The sequence below is a fragment of the Garra rufa genome, chromosome 15 (genome assembly GCF_049309525.1).
Source record: "Garra rufa chromosome 15, GarRuf1.0, whole genome shotgun sequence".
Classification (NCBI taxonomy): domain Eukaryota; kingdom Metazoa; phylum Chordata; class Actinopteri; order Cypriniformes; family Cyprinidae; genus Garra; species Garra rufa.
In genome coordinates, this window is record NC_133375.1 from 29,811,195 (window position 1) to 29,836,971 (window position 25,777).

A 25,777-nucleotide genomic window follows, 5' to 3' on the forward strand; every position below is an offset into this window, starting at 1 on the left:
CTTAGACCCGCCCTCACCGAGCTGAAACAGTCCAAATACGATTGCCATAGTGTCGACTCAGGTGCAAAGGAAGACTCTAATTGAGCGATTGAGATGTTCTCTTGTTGGGTGTAATAATGAACATAGCAGTAGTCATTTACTACCGACATCTGAGCCGCTTAAGAGGCAGAGGACGACGTTACTATCGTTTTTTTAAAAGGAAAGCGCCGATCCCGATCTACATACGATCTATGTTCGTGTGAATCATTCGTGATGCAGCTTCACCCACAGCAGAAGTGAGTATAAGGGTTTTTTATGCATCTTTGCAAAAGGCCTTTCTTAATAATGTGCTTGTTGGCAAGTTTCACCGATAAACGCACTAAATGCGGCTAAAGTAAACATTACAGCTCGTAATCCCTCTGCAGAGAGGGGCGGGGCGAGCTCATTTACATTTAAAGGACCATGCGATAAAATGAGCTGATATTTTGCAGAGTTGATTTTGACAAGGTAAAGGGGTGGTTTTTTTACACTACTATTGAGAATTTTTAACCAAAGTATATTAGAGACTTTTCATTAAGACCCTAAGAATCATATGAACTTGTGGAAAATGAGCATCCGATGACCCCTTTAAAATAATGCTCAAAACAATTGTGCTGCTTAATGTTTTTGTTCAAACAGTGATACTTTTTTACATTCTTTAGTGAATAGAAAGTTCAGAAAGCAACCATTTTTACTTTATTTATTTATTTATTGTGACATTATAAATTTGCTTTCACTTTTGATCAATTTAATGCATCATTGCTGGCTAAAAGCATTAATAAAAAAACAATTCGGACCCCAATTTTTTTTAACAGTAGTGTAGATGTGAAATGTAAAGCCTATTTCCATCTCAGAGTAAATTAAATAAAAAGTTAACTGTGACTTTACTATTGAAACTTTGTTTTTCTCAACTGTTTTTGAACAGTAGGATTTTTTTAAAGAATGTTTTTTTCAGCAGAAGTCTCTGCTTTTATTTGATCCAAAGTACAGCAAAAACAGTACAATTTTGAATTATTTTTACTATTTAAAATAACTGCTTTCTATTTGAATATGTTTTAAAATGTAACATATTCCTGTGATTTCAAATCTGAATTTCTGGCATCATTACTCCAGTCACATGATCTTTCAGAAACCATTCTAATATTCTGATTTGCTGCTCAAAAAACATTTATTATTATTATCATCATTATGTTGAAAACAGATAAGTAGAATTTTTTCAGGTTCTTTGATTCAGGAGAACAGCATTTATCTGAAATAAACATCTTTTATAACATTATAACATTATGTTTTTGTCATCACTTTTGATCAATTTAAAGCATCCTTGTTAAATAAAAAAATTATACTGACTCCAAGCTTTTGAATGGTAATGTTACAAAAGCTTTTTATTTCAGATAAAAAAGATCTTTGGATCTTTCTATTCATCAAAAAATCTTCAAAAATGTACTCAACTGTTTTAAATATTGATAATAATACCAGTAATAATAAAAATGTTTCTTAAACAGCAAATCAGCATGTTAGAATGAATTTAGAAGGATCATGTGTCACTGAAGACTGGAGTAATGATGCTGAAAATATAGCTTTGAACACAGGAATAAATTACATTTTAAAATATATTCAAATAGAAAGCAGTTATTTTAAATAGTAAAAATATTTCACAATAATATGGCTTTTGCTGTCTAATAAATGCAGGCTTGGTGAGCAGAAGAGACTTCTTTAAAAACTAACTGTTCAAAAACTTTTGACTGGTAGTGTAAATTGACATTATCTCAAAAAGTGATTTTCTTTTTATTGTGCAGTTGCAACTTATACCTCACAATTTTACACAATGTACCTGAATAGAGGGTTTGCACGTCACGGTTTGGTCAGTTACCCGGATACGTGGTCATATTGGAGATACTCGGATGTATATAACAGCATGGATTAAAACCTGTGGAAGCTGCTAAATCATATAGAGAATGACTTAGTAAGCAGGAAAGGATGCAATATTTTAACAAACTAAATAGGTGGTAAATATACATACGAGCAGTATTAATTAAGATATTAGCCTAATATTTCACCTACCTGACCGGAAATGATAAGAACAAACCCGAATGTTGTTAAGATTCTTGCCCTGGAAATCTTGGTTCAGTTTGGACAACCACAAACGCCTTTTGTTCCTCAGACAGTTTTTTGCTCTCTTCTTCTTGATTTGTTATAACTTGGCAGTCTATAGTACTTTGAATGTTTTTCCCGGTCAGACGATTAATACAGCCCAAAACATGACAATAACTGACCATTTTCAGCAGCAATAATCAGCAAAATATGCAAGTTTCGTTCGGTTCAGTGACATTGTATACGTTCAGTGCCACCAATACGGCCGATTGATTACACAAGAAGAAAAACAACGTGCAGTAAACAGTAAAACTGTTTGCACTACAAACCAGTGTCCTCATAATTAAGATAATACATTAAATTAATATGGTAAGACACACCAATTTGCAATATCAAGCAGCAAATCAAGCTGGACATGGAAAGCCAGACCGATAAAATTTACAAATGGCCGGGCCCACTCTCACAGAGAAGAAAAAGGTGGATAATTGCAAGAAAAAGCAATGAAATGTATTTTTTCCTCCCATTTCGTATTTATTCCCTTTAGGGGTTCTATAGTACATGCCATTTGGATTCAGGGCACATTAGGAAGTAAAAAGTTTAAAAGGTTACTGTTATTATTATTGGTAGAAATTGTCATTCACGGTGTACTCATGGTGCTGGCTGTTTCTGAGCCGTACCCCCATACCAAAAGTTGAAATAAATCTAGGGACTTTACAATATAAACAGACAAGTGCTTTTTGAGCGTGGACAGCTCTTCTGGCGGAGAATGAATCGTTTCATGGGGAAAGCTCTAATTGGCCTGTTGAATCCAGCTGTGAGTCAGCAGTAAAGCGCACCACGTCCTGCCAGATCTCTATATAACACCCCGCTTGAAATGTGGAACCGAAACAGCACACCACATTCATACTGCACCCCCAAATCCAAATCCACACCCATAACCGTTGCTGTGGTGAAGACTTTACGAGAAAAGGCTTTTGGTGAAGATGTTGCTCCGGTTACATCCATCCGAGTGACAGCAGATGACAAATGAGACAGAACGCTGTCACAGCCCATAAGTCTGTAAGAGAGAAGCTGTCACAAGCCGCCCACACTTAGTTTTGGGCTCTATTCAGACCACAGATGGGACGTGGTTTCAGGCTAGTGGGGCACCATGAAGTCTCCAGTTATGTGGCTGTTTATTAACTGGGTTGGTTTGGTTTTGAGAGATACTTGGGATCCTAACCTGGCTCTCTGTGCTGCGAAGTCCCATGGCGCATCTGTACCTCAACAAACCCTTTCTGAGAACACTGGGATATTCAGTCTTAACTCGAAACTGTCCGTGCTCTGTTTACATGCTGGGGTTTATGGCGAATGTTTGCGGAAAGGCTGGGTGCGATGTAAATAGCGCCTTGACTACTGTTGTTTATTCTAAGGAGTGTTTGGCAGATGGCACTTGGCATAAGCTATGTGTCAACATGCTCTCTGTAGTGACAATGAGGAAGATACTCTAAATTAAACACATTTATGACTGGCCCTGTGTACATTTAGGCCATAAAGGGCCCACACTGAGACATTAAATCACCGTTATACAAATTTATGACCACATTTCTAATGTGTAACTAGTGAAATAAAAGCACTATAGAAACACTGTTAGCACTTAAAATTCATTAAAAATTAATAAAACATATTTATTACCATACCTGCAACTAAAATGTTAAGAGACAAATGTCATTTTTTATTTAAAGGGATTTTCTGGATTGTATATGGGCAATTCTACAGAACTGGTGCAAACACATTTGAAAAAAAGTAAAAAGGATTCAAATCTAACATGCTTACTAAGATTATTCTTAGATTCTTCAAAATTATCTTTTGAAACCCACAATTATATTTAAAATTTCAGTAAGCTTAACATATATAAAATGATCATTTATTTGGTACTTTCAATTGGGAGGTAGCTGTCCCGTACCCTAACGCCTAAATTTTTTTAAGTGAAGTTCGAAAAAATATTTATTTTACATTTTCTTTGTAAATCATGAAACTGTATGTAAAAAAAAAATGTGTCCTGCATTTTTCATGTCACTACCGAAACAGTGTATGTTTTAGTCCATTAGCTGAGACTGATTTTAACTACACCCGCAAATTTATGTATAATTATAAATAATTATGTATCACTCTCTCTCATAACTACAAGGTTTGACTAGATAGGTCCAATCATTTTGAGGTGAATTGTTTTCAAGTCTGAATATCTGTGTGTAACTTTAAAAAACGGCACTACCGAACACCTTTTTTCTGCAATTAAGCACTTAAATAAAAGACTATTTTGGGAGTTATTCCATAATATTTAGTTTTTATATGTGTACCACTGTGCTATAGCTAACCATGTGCTGATTAGAATCTTTGAGCTAGGTTCAAAAGTATCTAAAATTGTCAATATCGAAACAGTCACAACCAAAACATGTCATTACTGTTTCAGTTGTAACAAAAGGGAACACATAATCCTTTATTTGGGAAAAAAAATTCAGTAGTTATGCACATTTTTAGTATGTTTTAATAGTGCTTTAGTATTAAAATTCTGTAATGTGATGTAGTCACTACCAAAACATTACTGTCATTACCAAAAATGTGCAGTCACTACCGAAGCATGGAATGTTTTGTCAAAAATAAAGTAAACTGAATTATCAACCAAGATGTTTTTATAGTGTTTGGTTTAATATATAAACTAATAAATCCATAAATTTGAATCAGAACATTTTTACCTTTTACAAATAAAAATTGGATTCAAAATACAACAAATCTCATAAATGACACTTGAAATATTGTTAAAGTTGTAATTATTACTGATTTACCTCTGAAAGCTTTTTAATAAAATAAAAATAAATATTTATTTACAAGGAAGATGTAAGCAAAATCTTAATAGGTCAATAAAACCCTTCTAATTAAATTATTATTACTATTATTACAAATTTTGGGAGAGGGCAAATATTCCAAAACTTCCTGAAAATACAATATGAGAATTAACTGCACAATTACTAGAAAAGTATACCTTGGATATTATACAATTTGCATACATACAAAATTTGTGAAATAAAACCCAAAATTTTTTCAAGATGTTTCCAACTCAGTCTTTGAACCAGTTCTGTAGAATGGTCCATATAAGTTATAGAAAGGCCCATAAGCTTAATTGGCAGCACTTGGGACTTAATGTTGATTAACACAGAAATTACTTTAGGATTAGTTTAAAATTTGTTAGAAAATTTGTGATACATTGTCATTATTATTTCTTGTTACAAAAATTATTATTCCACAAATGCTGTCATGTGAACCCATGACTCAATTTTCAAAAAAAAAAAGTGACCAAGGAGCAAAAGAAATATGGCTAGCAGCTCTTTAAAAGATAAAATAAGCTATAACAATGCTACTGAATGCCAAATATCTGTATTTAACTAGCAACACTTCACTTTACAACAGCTCAACATTTTCTTGGCACGCTCTCCACCAGATTTTTTAATGTCACCTGGCTGGATCATGTTGAACCAAGTGATTTTCCACACGTTTGTGCTGCAATGCTAATAAACAATTACAGAAAATACAGACAGAGGTTATATGGGAATAATAAAAATAGTGAAACCGAATAATAAAAGCAATATGGCACTAATATAAATTAATAGTATGATATTGGAAAATAAGACAATAGTAATAAAAAAAAAAAAAAAAACGTGAGGATTTCCACCAGTGTTGTTTTTGACAACCATCTTAGATTTAGTCTTAGTCTTTTGGACTAAAATGGTTATTAGTTTTAGTCAAATTTTAGTCACTTCTATATGTGATAGTTTTAGTCCAATTTTAGTCGACGAAAAGTCAAGAAGGTTTTAGTCTAGTTTTAGTCGATGAAAAGTCAAAAAGGTTTTAGTCTAGTTTTAGTCAAAAAAGGGGAAAAAGTAGTCTTTTAAGAAATTAATGTAGGTCAGTAAGTATTTTGCTGTTGGGTAGTGTCACTTATAAGTTCTGAAAATAGCAGATCTATAGTTCAACACAATGTGAGCTTCCGGATCGACTATTTTTACCAATAATTACAATAATGAAGGAATGTTTTAAAACATAAAAGACAAACAAGGATGGAATGCTAAAACGGCTTGTCATAGTAGTATGGCAAAGAGTATTTAATGCTAAAACGGCTTGCTATAGCGGCAGATATTTTTCGGTTTTAATTGGCATGCACAATAAGCAGAAATGTCATGCATTTTAAATGCCTGACGGACCACCCACTAACATTTTCGTCTGTTCTCGTCTCGTCAACGAAAACTCACACACGTCTCGTCATGTTTTAGTCATCAACGAGCCATTTTTATCTCGTCATCGTCTCGTTATCGTCATGAAAAAAAGTGGCGTCAACGAAATGATTTCATCATCGTCATCGTTGACGAAAACAACACTGATTTCCACAACATTGCGCAATAATAAACCAAGAAAGTGCACTAAAATATTTAATAATAAATTCAAGTTCAGTCAACACAACCTTTTCATGTAGTAGTAATTCAGACTCTCTCAGTCAATATTTGAGCAAATATTCAGTTAATGGAGATTGTTTCAAATTAACTTTTACTAATAAGCTGGAAAGTCTATTATAAGATGACTAAAGAAAGACAAGCCTCTTTCTCCATTAGCATGATGGGACTAAATTAGGCCCATTCAACCTGCATAGAAAGACATACAAGTACTGCATCTAGCAGGATCTATTGCTCAAAAAGCCTGAGGAAATTTTGACCATTAGCTTTATTTAGTCCCCTCAGTGTATTAGCAGACGATACGCCCCACTCGCAGGGTTAAACCGATTAAGCGCTTGGATTTGGTACAGATATGACACAATGCTACAATAATGTAGCCATCAGTCTCACATTTCAGGTATATAATTAAATGTGAGGAAATTACTTACTCAAAATATAGCATTCCAGACAAATGTAATTAGCACAAAACATGCTATGGATATATAATTCTTTGATACCTGGTTATGCGCACGTAAAGCCCTACAGCCATCAGGTGAATTGGCTGAGGTGAACGCATCCCATAAAAATAAAGGGAAAAAAAGAGCTACTAGATCTTTGACAATGATTATGGGTTAAGTAGCTATTAAGAATGCTTAAGTGGCAGAATGTCAGACAGGAATAGAGAGAAGAAGAGGAGTGACTGGATTGCATTACTATACAGAATGACTGGAAACCTTTTACGGCTTGACAAGAACTTGGCCTGGCGTATTTGACAAGGAAAACAAGCACGATCCATCAATTCCCAGGCCTTTCATTCCATTGCCAAAACACCAGTCTCCTGACAAATCTCAGACATTTTATGCCAGCGGTTTCATCATGCTAATATATGTATCACATATGGTCTCCGTTGCCTAGCTATTAGCATGACGGGAGGACAATCGAGTCGCAGATTGGATCTGACAGCGAGCAAAAAAAAGAGGCGGATTTGTTGATCTTGAAATTAAAGATATAATTCAACCGTAACTTTCATGTGATGAAACATTAGAGAGTTGAAGGTTGCAAATTATGAGCCGTAATTGTAAAAACGATTCTGACCGTGTGCATTCTTCGGCAGTACCATCTGGAAACTTGGATTCGAGAGAGATTTATGACGTTTCTGAAAACTCATATGCACAATGATCACTCACTCCACCTTCCCATTAAATATCCCGAACAGAACAATCTCCCCGAGCCACTGTTTAAAAGCAATTCACCCAGAATGCAAAGCTTTGGCAAATGGAGTGGAAACAGATAGGAAACAGTCCTTGAGTCCTGCAGCTTCAGTGCAGGTAACTGTCGCTACCTGCTAGCATAATGGGGCTTAGAGAGTTGGCAGCTGCTAAGTTGAGTAGACAGGGCCCTAATGTCAGCAGCTCATTCTAGTACATCCACATTAGTATCAACGCCACTTTCTGCCTTTGCTGGGGCAGAACTCAGGCGGCTCCGGTTTCGCCGGTGCATTCAGAGGAAAAAGTCAGCTCATGCACAGGCCGGGCGTTTTAATTAGCTAATGGCGCAAGCCGTTTCATCTCCAGCATCTGTGTCGATTGCTTACAAAAGCCTCCATTTACTACAAAACACGCCATTTTGGCAAAAGTCTGGCCTGGCTGCTGCTGGAGAATTCTGAATGCCTGTCCAAAAATCGGTCTAATAAATCTTTATATATACGTTTGCCGGTTTCACACTACCAAAGGGGGGAAAAAGGAAATTCCATGATCTATGTTTTTTCCAGCAGGTTGTTTAAGCCAATTTTCCTTCAAGCAAAGGCCTGTATGTTCAAACTTTGAAACGAATGCGCCGTAAGGGTGGCTCCGCATTTAATTTTGATGAGGTAAGAAGAAAGGTGTGGTTTAGGAAGTTAAATCCTAATATCCGTTAACATTACAACATGTCATTTAAAAATAAAAACATTCATTTGTGGGCCAAATGTTCAATGGCCAGCTGTCTGGTGGTGATGGTGACGACGACAAAGATGAGAAATGCAAGCAAACGGGTGTGTGCTTCTCAGAAACATTTACTGCTTCATTAAAAATTAAGTCACATATTCAAACTGAAGTGAACTTGCACACCCTGCCCTTGTGATCTTGTAAACTGAATATTTCACAAATGAGAAATGTTAAAAAAGGGGTCACTTTTGAAGATGTAATATTTGGCAAATGAGCAATAATAATGATTAAAAAATACTTACAAATACTTTTATGAATACATTTCTAAATAATTGTGACCCTGGACCACAAAACCAGTCATAAGGGTAAATAAGAGTATTTGCATTGTCTGAAAGCTGAATAAATTGTTAGGATAGGACAATATTTGACCGAGATACAACTATTTGAATATCTGAGGGTGCAAAAAATCTAAATATTGAGAAAATTGCCTTTAAAGTTGTCCAAATGAAGTTCTTTACCATGCATATTACTAATCAAAAATTAGGTTTTAATATATTTACAGTAGGACACTCACAAAATATCTTTATAGAACATGATCTTTACTTGATATCGTAATAATTTTTGGCATAAAAGAAAAATCTATAATTTTGACAACTATACCTGTGCTACTTAAGACTGGTTTTGTGGTCCAGTCACAATTATAAAATATAGAATGACATGTTGAAAAGGTTTCCAACCCCTGATTAATATTTTAAACTTTAAACTTTTTTACTTGAAAAGACAAAATAATGCAAAACAGAAGTCAGTGAACATACAGTTCGGTTCCAAAACACACAAAAGACATTTTTGCATCAGACATATGTCTGAGTGAATGTCAGCACAGACGACGCAGGAAAAGCCAAAGCAGTAAAATCTAAAAGGTCGGAGGAATTAATACAGAGTGTTATTATGGCTATGAGAACTCAGTGACCGTTTAGTACAGTAGTAAACACACACTAACCAACTAAAATACAGAACAGCACAGCCCATATTCTTAACCTGTCACAGCAGGCACAAACTGCAGAAAATGGCAAGAAAGCCTCAAGACGACTGCAGGCACGCTAAACCAAAGCCAAGATATTAATGAAATAAACCGATACATTCCAGGGGAAATGCAATAAAGAAACAATCGTTAACATCCAACGTTATAACATGGATTTGCTCATCAAACATGATCAACAGGATAAGTAACAGAAGCATTATGAAAAGATATTTGATGAATATTTACATGCATTTTATGAGTTGCTGGGATAGGTGATCTGAAAGACAAATCCAGAGTTGAGTCCAGTACAGCATTGACGTATAAGAGCCCTGGGACAGTGTCGGGGCAGCAGTCGCGGGATAAATTTTTAATATTAATGCAGACGAGAAGGGCAAAAAACCAATATACTAAAACAACACTTGAATTAGCCATGAAACACAACAGGATATTGCAGTGAGATTATGTTGTTTCCTTTTAGATGCCTTCTCCCTCTGCTGTCCGAAAACCACAAAACAGCCCGCGGCCCTTTTTAATTGGACAGGGTGAACCGAAAAGAGCCTCTCAAACTCTGCGAAGCGGTTTTAAGAGGTCTGCCGAGCTCAGTGATTGCAGATGTAGCTGTGTTTTTACGTGCCGGGGCATAAAACCACGTCCAGGTATGGACGGTGACAAAGCAGAGAGTCAGAACCCCGTCCTATGTTTGTGATAATGACTTTTTCCTGCCAAGGCGCTGCATGATACAAATGAAATGCAGCACAGCTGGGAGAAAAGACAAAGCAAGGGAGAGAAAGAGAAAGAGAAAGAGAGAGAGAGGAATGAGCGAGTGTTATGTTTGGATGCAGGGGAATCGTGCCTCGTGCGCTCTCTGAGGAATCTGCAGTTGGAAAGATAATAAAGGGATTAGCTGGGTTTTCTAAAGCATTTGCTTCTAAATCAAAACGTCTCATCGGTTTCCTCTGCACAAATAGCTGGAATACCAAAATGTCTTTGTATATTGCGCGAGGGCCACAAATGCAACATGTTTCAGAAAAAAACTGCTTCCTGCGGAGGTCACAGGAAGGCATCGATTCGGAGGAAAAATGAAAACAGATCAGAACCTGAGCAGGGTCAGCTAGTCAAGTATGTGCACTCATCCAGTTTGTGAAATAAATAAATGCTGTTTTAATAAATATGAATAATATTTTGAACAAATGAATAAATTAAATATTTTTTCGCCGATGATTACAAGGTACTGAATGCATGCATAATTGCAATAGTATTAGTGCTGGACAGTTTGACCAAAAAATAGTTTTTTAGGATTTTAGAATTCATGTTGTTTCAGGTTTATAATGTTTTTTTTCCTGACTGTGGCTTTATATGATTTAGAATGCATTAAACAGTTACTGAACCGCTGCATTTGAATCACAATCCAAACAAACAGGCTATATGTAGAATGACCAGTTTTTGATGTAAATTTCAATTTCAAAATTTGAAGTAAAAACAGAATGGTCTGACCTTAGCTTTGAGAAATTAAGCTACATAAAACATCTGCACGAAACAAAAACAGCAGAATGCTGAATGAGAACGCAAATTTACTCTCTGACAGCAGGTGGCACTTATGGAACAACAGCAATACAGCGTTTTCTTTGGTTGCAGCTGTAATCAAAGCATGCTGTGCTTTTAAAGGTCCACTAAAGTGCTTTGAAACATGCAGCGTTATATTATGTTTCAGGGTTCCCACTCTACATTTTGATAAACAGAAACAAAAAAATTAAAGCAACAAACAAAAATCCCTGATATTCCATGACTTCGACAAAATAAATATAAAATTCCCTGACTTTCAATGTCTGGAATAGACCTTTTAAAATTCCATGATATTCCAGAAAATCTATGATACATGGGAACCCTGATGTTTTGATGTAATTTAAACTGAAATTGGAAGACAGGGTGGGACTTATCAAGCAGTCCCGCCCCCTTTTTTAAAATAGCCGATAGTGTTTTGTTTATATCACAGCTGGGTCTGCGCTGATTCGTGCATATGATCCGCTCCATGCTATCGTGTCTTTGGACCAAAGCAGACTGTGCATGCTGTGGTGGTTCATGTGACAGCGTGAAACCAGACTTCTTTTGCCTTAATGGTAAGCATATTTACACTGTCTGAATCATTCCCTACTGCCTATATAGTGCACTTAGTGCCATTCATCATACAGAAAATACGAATTCTATGAACATACTTGCATACATATGAGCAGCTTCAGCATCTATTTATAGTGCAGGGGGTGCTTCGGATTCTAGAGAGCATTTGATTGGACAAAAAGTTTGATGAGAAGCTGAAGTGAAGGGTGATGTCATCAAAATATTCAGCCATATTGGCGGAAGTTAGAGACTGTAAGTTTTGAGTGCTTATATCTTGTAAATGGGAATTTTGTCATTGTTTTGAAACACACTAGCTTATAGATAACTACATTAATGTGCATTATATGGAGGAGGTTAGATAAAAAAAGAAAATACCATCTAAACTTTTCTGAAGACAGTCAGTTCCCCTTATATATATATATATATACTCATATAAGCCTCCAATTTGCTCTACCTGCTACAGTATTTCCTCCTCTTTGCGTTTGTCTTTAGAATATTTGGCTTCCGTTAATGGCTGTTTCCAGTTGGTTTTATATTTCAGTTAAAAAATTAATTGTGTGTTATTAATAATTCTAAAAGTTCTTCAATTATAATCAGATATGTATGCAGTTCACATAGACCACCTCTTATTTCATTAATATTTGAAAGTCCTATGTTGCAATTTCGCAATTTCTGAAACACAAAACAAAAATAAAATTGAGATTTTTATCTTAGGGGACACATAATGCCAGTTGGGAATTGTTTAATGATCCACTAAATGCTTTGATGTTTGACTTAAATTTACCTTTTCTGTTAATTGCCCAGGCCACCGGGCTGCCTGAAAACAGAGAGCGAACTTGGACAGGGTTGACTCAGTGAGAGGCCCTCACAACATCCAAAGACAATGTCCAGCCATTTTACAACAATACATGGGTTTGTTCCTATCTTAGCATCTGCTTAGCATCGCCATGAATAAAAATGAGTGTTTGTTTGTTCTGACAGGTTGTGACACAAGGGCTCTTGCCACATACTCCGGGCAAAGTTTTGAGAGTAAGAACAGATCCCCTATAGCACTGTTATAGCTTTTTGATTATGCTACAAAAAAACAATAATACTGAAACACATATTTACAACAACAAGAGCAACGAGTCACAAAAAAGATTTCCAGAACTACCAAGTTTATGCCACAGAGTGCGCAGCAATGCCGTAAATGTAGTTGCACGGTTTTGTAGGAATTTACATGATCTAATTACATCTGTCAGTCCAGCTGCTGTGAGCTCAGAGTAAACCAACATCCTCTCAAGAATAAACAAAACTTGTCATTAATAACCTCAACGGAACTACTAAATGCTACTCTTGTAACATACTTCACATACTAGTGTACAGCTGTCTTCTAGTGACACGGCTAAACAGATAATTTGGATACAAAAAGGTATCCCGGGATTTAGAGGAACAGACCGACTTCAAAACAAGCTGTTAAAGTATCTGTAAAATAAAAGGATTTTTGGACCGAATCTTGTATATGAAATTGAATATATCTGACAAGAAATCCAACATTCTCCGATTGAGCAATAGAGGGGAATTTTGCTAGTCATCTCCTCTGCGGCTCCTTTCGTACAGACTACTACATTTTTCCAAGTGTTTAGTTTGGATAAAGAGCCAATTCGCTTAATACTTGTGGGACGACTAAACGTTTAAACCTCCTATTTAAAGGGATCAAGTGCACGCATTGTTTGGTTATGTTAAACAGATGTGTAAGGTTTTTTTTTTTTTAGATCTCAATCATTTCGATTTTTTAAAAAGAAAAAGACAGAAAGACAGAGAGAGAGAAAGAGATCTTAAGAAAATAAACAGAGTTTCACCCTACACAAATTGTGGACTAATTGTGTATTTGGACTTACGCATTGGTGGGGCCTCAGCCATTTTTCCACTTGAGCTGAGAATGTTAGAAAAGGCACTTTGACATTGATTAGTGTGTTGACTTGTGGAATCGGAGAGTTTTACCTGGATGTCTTGGGTTTCACCACAACACTATTTATATAGCTAGACTACAGGTTCAATTAAATACCCAAACCCGTCAGTGGAAAAGTTAGCTGCACTTTCAGTTGAAATCATAATTTCTCATGCCATGCGATATGGTTGTGAAAAAAAAAGTGCTGAGGAAAATAGGCATAGGTGGTCTCTTGAAACCTGTTAGAAAAAATGAAGCTTGGAGAGTACTTCTAAATCCATTCCTTGAATAAGACAGACGTAAAATCTAAAAGTAATGGATCTGTAAAAAACGTTTGCAGGCCTTTTAGAAAGAAATTTGGTTTAATAAAGCTTAACGAAAGAGTTATTTGTCCTCTGTTGATAATACATACCTAAAATTGATTTTAAAGCTGACCTGCTTAATTAAAACTGATTATACTGGCGTTTGGTTTCCCCAACTTTCCACTCAAATTTAAGTCAGTGAGGATTCCAACAATAATAATTCACCCCAAAATACTGCTTATGCATTTTCAAGGCCATTTCAGCTGCCAGCTATAATCACCTCTATGAATTTCAGTACGAGGAACTGCTGCGCCTTTGACAGCCAGCTAAAATCTGTGGACACTCACCATGCATTTGTTAGGTTTCTCTCCAGAGTGAACCCTCATGTGGATGAGCAACTTGTAGCGGGCGTTGAAGGGTTTGTAGCGTCGTACGCATCCGGCCCAAAAGCAGGTGAAGTCCTCGCCCTTGCGCTGATCGATGTGGACCTTCTCGATATGCCTAACCAGCTCCTCCTGCTGCTCATACGCCGCGCTGCAGTCAATCCAACGGCATACCTGCTTATCGCTAAATACATCCTCCCTGTCGCCCACCTGCTGTTCGCCCAGGCCTGTGGGTTTGGGTTGTGCCAGAAGGCCTGAGGGTGGAGACTGCTGCTGGCTCTGAAGATGCAGTAAAGCTCCTGGGCCGGAGCCCATGTAGTGGTGCAGGTGATAGGGAGGGGGCATGGGTGGCCGTGGGGGGCCTGTTTGGTGGTGGTGGTGATGGTGGGAATGCCCACCACAGTGGCTTCCGCGGCTCGTCAGATGGTGATAGTGATGCTGAAAGAGCTCCTCCTCACTTGGAGAGAACTCATCCACCGGTTCCTGTTTCAGAGTCGCCGCACAGCCGTCCAGCACAGCACCGGGCTGTATGAGAAGTCCAAGCCCGTCGCTGCTACCCACGCCGGGCCCCGGCTGCATGGAGCCTACGTCCTCGCAATGCTCCACCGATGACACCGAGGAGGTCGAGGACGAAGAGGACAGGGGTAGGAGGCAGGACGAGGTGGACGGTGACGGCAGCTGAGGGCTGGGTGTGGGGAGAGGCTTGTGGGAGAATGTGGTGGCAGTAGGCGACGACGAATTGGTGCGCAGGCCGTTAACGCAGGACATCTGGGAGGAGCAGATGTTCGCGGCAATATCGATTCCCTCCGAAGCTGACTGGGAGGCCACCGAGAGGCAGCGTCTCTTCAGTCCGCTCGCATTCGGCCTTGCTGAGTGACGCGAGTTCGGGGACAAAGCCAGCGGGGAGGAGCCATCTTCATTATTAAATGGATACACAGTCACCGCCATTGCTGACAAGGACAGAACGGTTGCTAAGTTACCTTCGCCGCCGCCGCCACCAACACTGCTCGGATGGTCCAATTCCCTTCGTCCTGCTCCCATCCCACCGGAAAAGTCGGCCAGGGCCGATCCCAGCTTGTAGCCCTCCTGTTTGATGGGGTACGCCGGCAACGCATGACACCCATTGACGCCACCAGACAGAGATGACGAGCTGAGATCCGTCTGAAAGCCAGCAGACCTGCGGGAGAATGAAACACACCCAGAGGAATATGAGGAGCGTTTAGGCAGAAAGAATATGCACGCTATTAGCAGCCCGGCCTGTTGAAAGATAAAGGCCAGGGCTTCTCAAAGCGCTGCCAACTCTGCACTGTCAGACACCACAGGAACAGACAAGCTCTGTGCTCTGGTCCTGGCAAATCTGCACTCTCAAACATCTCTGTTAACGCTGACACTGTTTGACCGAAAGCTGCACGATTGGAGATTCATTTTGCAAACCCTTATGGAATCTTATTAGGTTATAATGTTTGGTTTGTGCTGATCAGAAGCGACTTTTTAAGTTCCCCTCTCTCTCAGGAAACAGCCATTGGATGGGTTTCCACTGCGGTGTACTTTAAACACCGGTTAGATCCACCACAAATGCTCCTGAGCAATTCCATGAATAAATGATGCAGGAAATTTAGCCTGAACTATAGTTATGAATGGGTATTTAAAAATAAGAAAAGAGAGAGATGAATACCGGCAGGCTGTCATACTCGGCCTATGACAGGCTTTGATGACACAATAGGAGTTAACTGAAGCCTACATGTGAGCTAAATCGAAGTCACCTGGTTTTGGTGGTATAATGGTGGGCCTCTAAACGCTCTGTGTTTACAATACTCCCCATTATAGTGGGAATCTTTGCCCCCCCTCTTGAACGTGGGTCATATTTCCCAGTGCGTCGCTGTGATCTTCCACATAATAATTCCTGTCAGTTTGCTTATTATGGATTTGTGCGCAAAGCTCTGGGATGATGTGAGAAGGGCTCTCTGTCCCAGCAGCCTATGAAAGATTTTGTCTAAGTCCCCTTTTCACTTGGTGCGGGAAACCGCTAATGCTAGCGCACTGGCTGAGCCGAAGCCTCAAGTTTGTCATGAGTCGCTCCATTCAGGCTCGCCACTTCCTGTTTGGCTGAAGCAGTGACATTCAGCGACAATATTGGGAGAGTTGGACAGCATGTTTGAGTGAAAGCACTTTGGATTGCATCCCTTGCTGAAACGATGGGTTTCAACTGTACTGCGGCTTAACAGAAGCCAACAGAAACCGACGACAGTCTCTTTTCCTAGCCGTTTAAAAAAACAAACGCAGCCAAGAAGCGCCATCAGTACTGCAGTGTTTGACTAACTTGTTTGACTTGTTCTGCACTACGTTAGGCTTTACAAAACAACCTACATTAAGATGCAGATATGTGTTTACATTTAAAATGTAATTAGCAGGACTATAAATTGCAAACTTAAATGCATCACATACACTTTATTAAATCCTAATGTCCATCTTAATATTTAAATGTGGAAGTAAGGTGTTTTCTGGTAATGTGTGAGACTTCTGGTACATAAGCCGCCATAGGGAAATAACGTGAAGAATAACAAAGTGCAATAAACGGCAAAACTGTTTGCACTACAAACCACTTTGTTCATAATTAAGATAATGCGGTAAAATTATACGGTGAGCCACACCAGTTTGCAATGTCAAGCAGCAAAACGAGTTGTTTTTAACAGCTAAAAATAGCTGGTCACGGATGAAACCAGAAGACAGACACATTAAATTTACAAATGGCCATGCTCGCTTTTATGGGAAAAATAAGGTGGATACAACTTCATATTTTGGACAATGTGTTTAATGGTGTCCTTTTCTGTCATACTATCACTCACATGAACTACTAATCTTGGACGTCTTGGAGAACAAAAAGAAAATACTTGTTTGTTTGTTTGTTTGTTTGTTTGTTTGTTTGTTTTTCTCAATAATGGTACTACGGTTTTTTTTTGCTCATGAGTCGCTCCTGATTTATTTGATCAAAAATTAAAAACAGTAAAAACAATAATATTCTGAAATACCATTACTATTTAAAATTACTATTTTCTATTTTAACATTTTATTTAATTTAAATGTAATTTCTATGACGGCTAAGCTATATTTTCAGCAGCCATTATCACAGTCTTCTGTATCACAATATCCAACAGAAATCATTTTAATATGCTGAAACTATGATATTTCAGGATTCTTTGATGAATAGAAAGTTCAAAAGAATAGCATTTATTTGAAGTAGAAATCCATGTCTTTAGAATCTTCTGCACATTCAGTTATGTTTTCAGACATAAAAGTAAGTTCTCAGGGAGCACCTGTTCTTGTTTATCAGTTCAAGTGTTGTGCTGGTAGTCTCACCTGGTGTTTCGGTGGGGGCTTTCCTGCAGGTGAAGGTTCTGTGTGGGCTGTTCACAATGGCTGCTGTGGTGGTACTGGGCTCCAGGCTGAACTGGCAGGTTCTGTCCACAGCGCAGCAAGGTGCCTTCTTCTCCTGTCAGCTCAGAAGCGTTCTCCTTCTCTGAACAGAATGAGATACATCCTCCATTCACTGGTGGAAACAGGTGGAAAAAACAATAGGTATATTAACAATCTTTTAAACCCATCGCACTGCTTTCTGGAACACTCCATTCTAATTGACCCTTCGCAAAAAACCCACCCTCCTTAGTTACCATTGCTATGTCCGACAAACAATGCTGCTCTCTCATGCTCTCACACAGTGAAAAATACATCGCGAAACAAAGAGGAAACTGCAGTCAATTAAACCCTGCGGCTCGTGACGATACATTGAGAACTTAACACACAAAACAATCGGTCTGTCCAAGAAACTGAACAGTATTTATATCATTTTTTACCTCCTTTTTTACAATGTCCAACTGGCCGGCGCATGATGCGTCATTGCGATCTGGCATAGTAGCCATATACGTCACTCATTGTTTACACAGAGAGATTGTGGGTATGACGGCTACTCAAAATGGTAATTATTTGTGCTTATCCTGATTGTTGTCACCGATTAAAAACTAAAAGATTACATTTGCTTGCGTGAACTCATCCGGGAGTGTTTGACTTTTTACTGACTCCCAACTTTTGAGCCTGATTGAGTTATGGTTGCTTGCTCTTCGCCACGCGCCGGCTGTTGTGAACACGCTCAAGACAGTTGGACATTAGAGTGGTGTTAACATGTGTTAAGAGTCACAAGCCGCAAGGTTCAATTTGGTTTTGTCTATGTATGTTTTTTTGACTCTCAAACCCGTGGATCCCATTTACTGCCATTATATGACTGACAGACTGCAACGGTTTGAGTTAAAAATCTTCGTTTGTGTTCTACTGAAGAAACAAAGTCACCTACATCTTGGATGCCCTGGGGGGTAAGCAGATAAACATCAAATTTTAATTTTTGGGTGAACTATTCCTTTAAAGCACGAAATCAACATGAATGAACGTCAACATATTTTATTTCAAGTTTAAGTCCACCAAAGTTAATCTACTGTCCTGTCTGATTTGTTTGTCGGACAGAATGGCGGATTTGGCGTTATGATTGGTCAGATCACCTGTCAGTCAAGCTGTTTGCGAACGTTCAATTGGCCAATATTTTCAACTCACATCAATATACCATGTTTGCTTGGTTAGTGAGATACACTCAGTTTCATTAAACAAGGTGAACTCTTGAACTGAGTTTTGCAAACGTAATCAAAATAAAGATAAATATGATTCATAGTGTTTGAAAATATGTCCAGAAGGAAAGCTGACACTCTTTTTGAGTCCAGTGTGGGTGACCGCATCTTTCATGTTTTTACTAACTCAATTTAAGAAATTTAATTTGCTCACAATGATGATATTAATAATGCAACACCCAATGGAGTCAATGATCAAAACCAGCATCTAAACATGTGGATAAAGCCAAACCAAAAACAAAGGAGGTTCGCTAAGATATTGATTCCATGTACACAAAATAAAAAGGTGACAAGTAATTGGTGTAAAGCAAAAAAATGTGAGGAAAACAAAGAATGGAGTGTTGAGAGGTGAGAAGAAACGAGAGAAAGAGAAAAAGAAACGATGGAGAGGAAGGTCACAAGACACGCAGGTCCTGTAAAGCACATGCTGGATCCACTCAGCTCTATAAACAGAAGAAACACACTTTTTCACATCCATTCTAGTTTTCAAAGAACAATAATGGTTGTTTATTAAATCTTGGATCATTTTTTCTTGGCTTAGAAATCCCACAGTTGGAATGTCAAACTGTGTTTGTGTATAACATCACTGCTCGCTGAGCTAAAGCCAGGGCTTTCTTGCTTCATCTGGAGAGGATTGAGAGGTTTGTCAATGACGTTGGAATAGTTTGTTTCACACTAAAACTAACATTCTTTTAATTACGTCCTCCTGTTCTTGCGTCCCTTAGCGTGCTACTTTGCTGTGAGCTCAAATAGAAATGATATACTTTTAACTTATTTTAGGCTCAATTCCTGTATGTGACACTGATAATCGGTTTCACAAGACGTCTTCGAATGCCACAAAGTCAAGAGGTAAACTATACTGCTGATGTGAGGTGCAGAGAGAATATAGCCAGAAGCCACAGGAATTTTCAACACAAATCTGTTTTACAGATTTTCAAAATTGCTCAATATCATATCTGGGATGCAATTCTTGCCACAAGAGGCAGCTTGTGAAAACATTTTGCTGTTAGTGCTTTAGCTAGGACCCTTTAACCCCCAAAACAGCTTTTTAAGCAACCATGAAGAACAGAAGACACAAATATGCCCCCCCCCCCCCCCCAAAAAAAAACAACAACAGTAGAATCTTTGAGCCACTTTTGAGAACAAGTCATGAATAGCAGATGAAATGCATTTGCTGGAGTTTAGATGACTGTCCCTCTTTTGCAACAGAAATCTGCATATCGAACCTGCAGAAGATGAGGCAGATGGCTCAGAATCAGAATACTTCACACTCCATATGCTTCTTTTAATGTATTATTGTCCAGCTCCAAAAACGTGCTGCCAAGTTACATCAATTCTGATCCAAGTTTGCATTAAAAGCCTTGCTCTATACAGAGAATTATGGGAGAGGTTTAAAGATACAATGCTTTGTTACATTAACAGAATTAGTCACGGCAAGGCTGCATAAGAGAAGCTCCTCCACATTTGGAAACTTGGACAGTATGCTAGATTGGATTTATATTGAATTTGCAATGGTAATTCACTTTTGGGTATTGCACTTGGTTTTGGTCAGAAGGTGGGAGTCTGTGAAAGCTCCAGTTGTGAAAGCTGGGACAAAGAGAAAATGTGAAAAAAAAATGAAAGAGACAGCAGTGGAACCCACAACCGAACATTGGTATCATCAGATGCATGATTGAACTGATGTTTTTTTTTTTGTATTATAAAGTATTGTTTAAGGGTTTCACTGTGAAGGCCAGACTCAAAACTGCATCTGCCACAATGCTAAATTTCCTAAAAGGATGAAGAGCACATTGGCTCTCATCTATACCTGGAGGACAGTCAGAACGCAGGGAGGATGTTTCTCCAAAAGATCTCTGATCCTTGACCAAATGTAAGCGAGGGTAAAGGAGGGAGCAGGTTTGCAAGCATTCAGAAGCCATTAAGGAATGACAATCTTGGGTGTGAGATCACTGCCGTGCCGTGCCAATAACGCCTGAGGGCAAAGCAATGCTCCGTGATGAAGACCAGACTGATGTGCTGGCCTCATTCACAAAAACAAGAACACAATCACAGAGGAGAAGAGAGCTGAGGGAAGAAAAACACTTCCATTGTCATCCTCGTTTCACATGTACCAAAGAAAAAGGCTTTTAGACTTTGAGCAAATAACAAAGCTGTTTTTCATAGCAAATGCTTCCATGCAACATATCTATCTTAGTCAGACTTGTCAACTTTTAAAAAGAAGAAAAACACTTCCCATATATTTTGTTGTTAAGTCGAAGTCTCTGCTTCTAATCAAGTGCCACTTTATTTGGTGAAAATTCATCTGTCAGTTGCTTTCATACTAATAAAATATTCGGGGGAACTAATAACAAGAAATTGGAAATTAATCCCATTTTTTATATGAATGTACAAAACTGTCAATTTGTCATGCAATAATAGTGATAAATTTCACTAACTGTGTTTACACAATCTTTTTTACCAATTTTATCCAAACAAAGTGTAAGTAACCTGAAAAAGTATTTTATCAAGTGAGGAATAAATGAATGAATGATTAAATAAATTATAATAAATCTTTTTTTTTTTTGTCTTTTTGCCTGACTATAATTTTACTGTTTTACACAATTTAAGTTTAGGGTCTTTTTTTCAAAGAAAGTAGTCATTTTATTCAGCAAATATGAAAGTAAAGACATTTAAAAAATGACACAAAAGTTAAATATTTCAAATCAATTTTATTCTTTGAACCATGGTTTCCATACAAAAGTTAAGCAGAAAACACCAGAACAGTAGAAAATAACCTTTGAGATTTCTTTTTTTTTTTTTAAGTGCATGTCTTTTCAAAACTTTTTATCTCACAATTCTGACTTTTTTCTTAGAATTCTGAGATATAAACTTGCAATTATTACTTTCTCTCCAAAGTGTGAGTTTGTATATTGCAACCCCCCCCCCCCCCCCATAATTTCAAGTTTATATCGCGCAATTCTGTCATTTTTCTCACAATTGCAGGTTTACATCTTCCAATGCTGACTTTTCTTCTCAGAATTCTAAGATATAAACTCACAGTTTTTTTTCCTCACAATTCTGACTTTTTTCTCGCAAATGTGAGTTTGTAGCTTACAATTTAGATTTTTTTCTCGCAATTCCAAATTTACATCTTCCAATTCTGACTTTTCTTCTCGGAATTCTGAGATATAAACTCATAATTTTTACATTTTCCCCTAGCAATTCTGACTTTTTTCTCGTAATTCCAAGTTCATTTCTCTCATTCATCTCACAATTCTGACTTTTTTTCTTGCAATTTCAAGTTTATATTTCGCTACTCTGACTTTTTTCTCGTCAAGAAAAAAGTTAGTATCTCGCAATACTATTCTTCTCAGAACTTTGTTACATAAACTCGCAATTGCGAGTTATAAAGTCCAATTCTGAGGGGGAAAAAAGATTGATATATTATCGGAATTGCAAGTTTTTATTTCACAATTCTAACTTAAAGGTTGTATAAGCGATTTGTAGCCTAAAACATAAAGTGTCAATTTCAGCTGACCTTTCTTCACGATCCGCTCGCTGCCTGCCCCATAAATTGTCTGTGAAAAAAACGCGTCTCTCTGGTCAGCCTAGGGTCCGAGATATGCCAAAAAAAGAATCGGCGCTATCAACTATTCCACAGATAAACAAACAGTGTTCCAACCAATCAGCGTCAGGGGTTTAGTGTTGTGGACTTTCCTACTGGTGCAGGGATGTGAGGGAGGCGGAGCGAAAGTCCACAACACCAAACCCCTGACGCTGATTGGTTGGAACACTGTTTGTTTTTGTGTGGAAAGGTTGGTTGTGCCGATTGTTTTTTTGGCATATCTCGGACCCTAGGCTGACCAGAAAGACGCGTTTTTTTCACAGACAATTTATGGGGCAGGCAGTGAGCGGATCGTGATGAAAGGTCAGCTGAATTTGACACTTTATGTTTCAGGCTAGAAATCGCTGATACAACCTTTAAAGGTGCCAGTTGTTCTCTGATATCTACATAGAAGTTATATGGCTTAGGTAAGGGCAAAAAATTCTTCAGAAAAGGTTTTACATGTCCATTTACAACCCAAGGATTTGTCCCTAGAATTAAATGGTCTGTTATTACCTTCTTTGGAAGGCTCATGAATAATAATGATGAGCTCTGCTCTGATTGGCTGTTTCACAGTGTGGCTCATTTCAGTAGCTCACACAGCAGGAAGGAAACATCTCTGTTTATGTGGTAAGTGAAATCTTATGCACTGTAATGTATCAGGCTGCTGCTAGCAAGAAGCTAACAATGTCCCTTTAGTGGCTCGCGTTATTTTATTAGAACACATTATTTGTTTTCAGTGCCTTTCTGAGTACAGACACCAACCCATCCTTGAACATTACATCCCCTAAACAGCCTGGAACATAAATTTTTTTTCCATGATCTGCCATTTTCGCTATTGTCCTCACTTGTTTCTGGTATATGCAAATGTTGGGGGCATAACTATTAATGATCCCATTCTTCCATAAATGTCTGATGTCAGAACTGGAGAAAAAAACTGATTTAAAATGTCATGTAAACATATCATAGTTATCAGGGTATTGTTGCACATGTAAACACACCCAGCCTTTGATTTTATAAATTTTTTGTGGGCATTTTGTTTGATAAACAATTTTATTATTACTAGCTCTAGGCCAAATGTCCATACTGATGTCTAAAATCAAAATTACTATAATGAAAAACTACTTTGAATCACTCTGTTACAGTAACATACAGTAGTTGCAAGCTCCCTATACCCACAACTGGACCACGGGGACTCCCTGCATCTGATCAGCAGATGGGTCAGCCATTATTAAATGTAATTGGTGGTAATCTTAGGCGATTTTTTATTTCGGTGACACTTCATTTTCTACAATTCTCGCCTCCTGCCTTTCAAGTCACCTAAGTGCAGTATTAAGTGCTGGAGTGAGACCGAGCTTGTGCCAGCATTTAATGTTTTCAAGTCTTCAGAGATGCTGGCAATGGAAAGCAGATGTCTGAAGACGCAGGAATACGGCAGAACAAGACAGGGCTTCAGAGAGAGGATGGGAGAGGGCTGCGCATATGCGCATGTGTGCCAGTACACGTATGTGTGTATCAGCTCTAATGCACGTCAAACATGTAAGCTTACAGAACAACAAGCTGCCAAAACCACAAGATAGATGCGTCTGGAAATGCACTGTGACATTTCTGCTCAGGCCACTTTGGCACCATAAATCATAGCATCCACACTTAAACAGTTAATAACCATCAGAAGTCTCTGATGCTGTCTTCCTCTTACATTCGCTGCTCTTTGGCTTATTAACTCGTTAGTGTGGCTAGCTAAGGTGGGCATAACTATTACTAGTGCTGATACTTGGGGTTAGGGATTAAACGTTTACACCTGTTATACCTCAAATCATGTGGCTGGTTGAGAAAATGAAGCTTTAATCGTTTTCTAAGGGATCTGGCATGCAGTTCCACCTGGTGGACCATAAAAAAAGAAAAATCCTATAGACTTACAGTCAAACCAAAATTTATTCAGACACCTTCAACATTTCTCACATCATCACAGTTTATTCACTATAGTTTAAAAATGGTAATAAAATATGACAAGAACTCGAGAGTTAAACAGTATCAGAACAAATTTATCTTGATAATGTCAGATATCTGTGACAGAAAGGAATGTAACAAAATAAAGTGTCAAATCAAATTTTTATCAATTTTACTGGTAGTCCACTGTATGAAGACTTTTTGGGTATACTATGTCACAGTTTACTTTTTTGCAATCCTCACAATAAATGAACTATAGTGTCCTGCTCCCAAAAGTAAAAAAATATTTAAAAAAAAATATCTCCTGCTGAAAAAACAGATAAAACCAGCCTAAGCTGTTTGGCTGGTTTTAGCTGGTCATAGCTGGTCAGCAGGCCTTAGAGGGGTTTTGGCCACTTTCTTAACTGGTCAGACTAGTAAACCAGCTGGAAATGCCAGCAACAACCAGCCTAGCCAGGCTGGGAGACGAGCTAAAACCAGCTACTTCCAGCTTAAACCAGCTATGACCAGCCAACCAGCCTATGCTGGTTTTAGCTGTTTTTTTCAGTGTCTGAATAATTTTTGGTTTGACTGTATATCATTATGACATTATTAAAGGTGCAGTGTGTAGATTTTTGCGGCATCTAGTGGTAAGGTTGTGAATTGCAACCAACGGCTCCCGTCCACCGCTCACCCCTCCCTTTACAGAAGCTACGGTGGCCCACACGGGATTAAGATGTCGTCGTTTTAGACAGCAAAGAGTAATGAGGTTTCTTTTAAAACGTAAATTAAGTAATTATATTTACTTAATAATTCAATAAAACAATGTTATTGTGAATATTACAGTTACTTGTTCATCATTGTGTCAGTGTTTTTCCGGCTAGAACAACAGTGATGAAACGCGATCTGTAGAGCAGTTTGTCCGTTTAGGGCTACTGTAGAAACAATACGGCGACTTCCATGTGAGGGGACCCGCGGTGTATGTAGATATAAACTGATATTTCTAAGGTAATAATAACATTATGGTTCATTAAGTAAGGTCTTTATACATCCCTGAAAACATAGTTATGTATACTATATTGCATTTCTGTCTAGAGATCCTCTTAATTATTACACATTGCACCTTTAAAGGGTTACTTCACCCCAAAATGAAAATTTAGATGTTAATCACTTACCCCCATGCCGATCCAAACTCGTAAAAGCTTTGATCGTCTTCGGAACACAAATTAAGAAATTTTTGTTGCATTCTGACAGCACTCTAACCCTCCCATAGACATCCTGCTGAAATTAAACAGCTAATACCAGCCTAGGCTGGTTTTAGCAGTTGTTTTTTTCAGCAGGGGTGTG

General features: G+C 38.1%; 1 protein-coding gene across 1 annotated transcript in view; it reads right to left on the reverse strand.

Annotated features, from left to right (window-relative positions):
* Positions 1–25,777, reverse strand: part of glis1b (GLIS family zinc finger 1b) — a 107,212-nt gene that overhangs the window by 50,779 nt on the left and 30,656 nt on the right. The window contains exons 3-4 of the mRNA XM_073819262.1: positions 17,606–17,795; positions 14,213–15,425 (exon numbers count right to left, since the gene is read on the reverse strand). Of these exons, the coding sequence (XP_073675363.1) occupies positions 14,213–15,425; positions 17,606–17,795 (1,403 nt within the window). The remainder of the gene's footprint in view (positions 1–14,212; positions 15,426–17,605; positions 17,796–25,777) is intronic.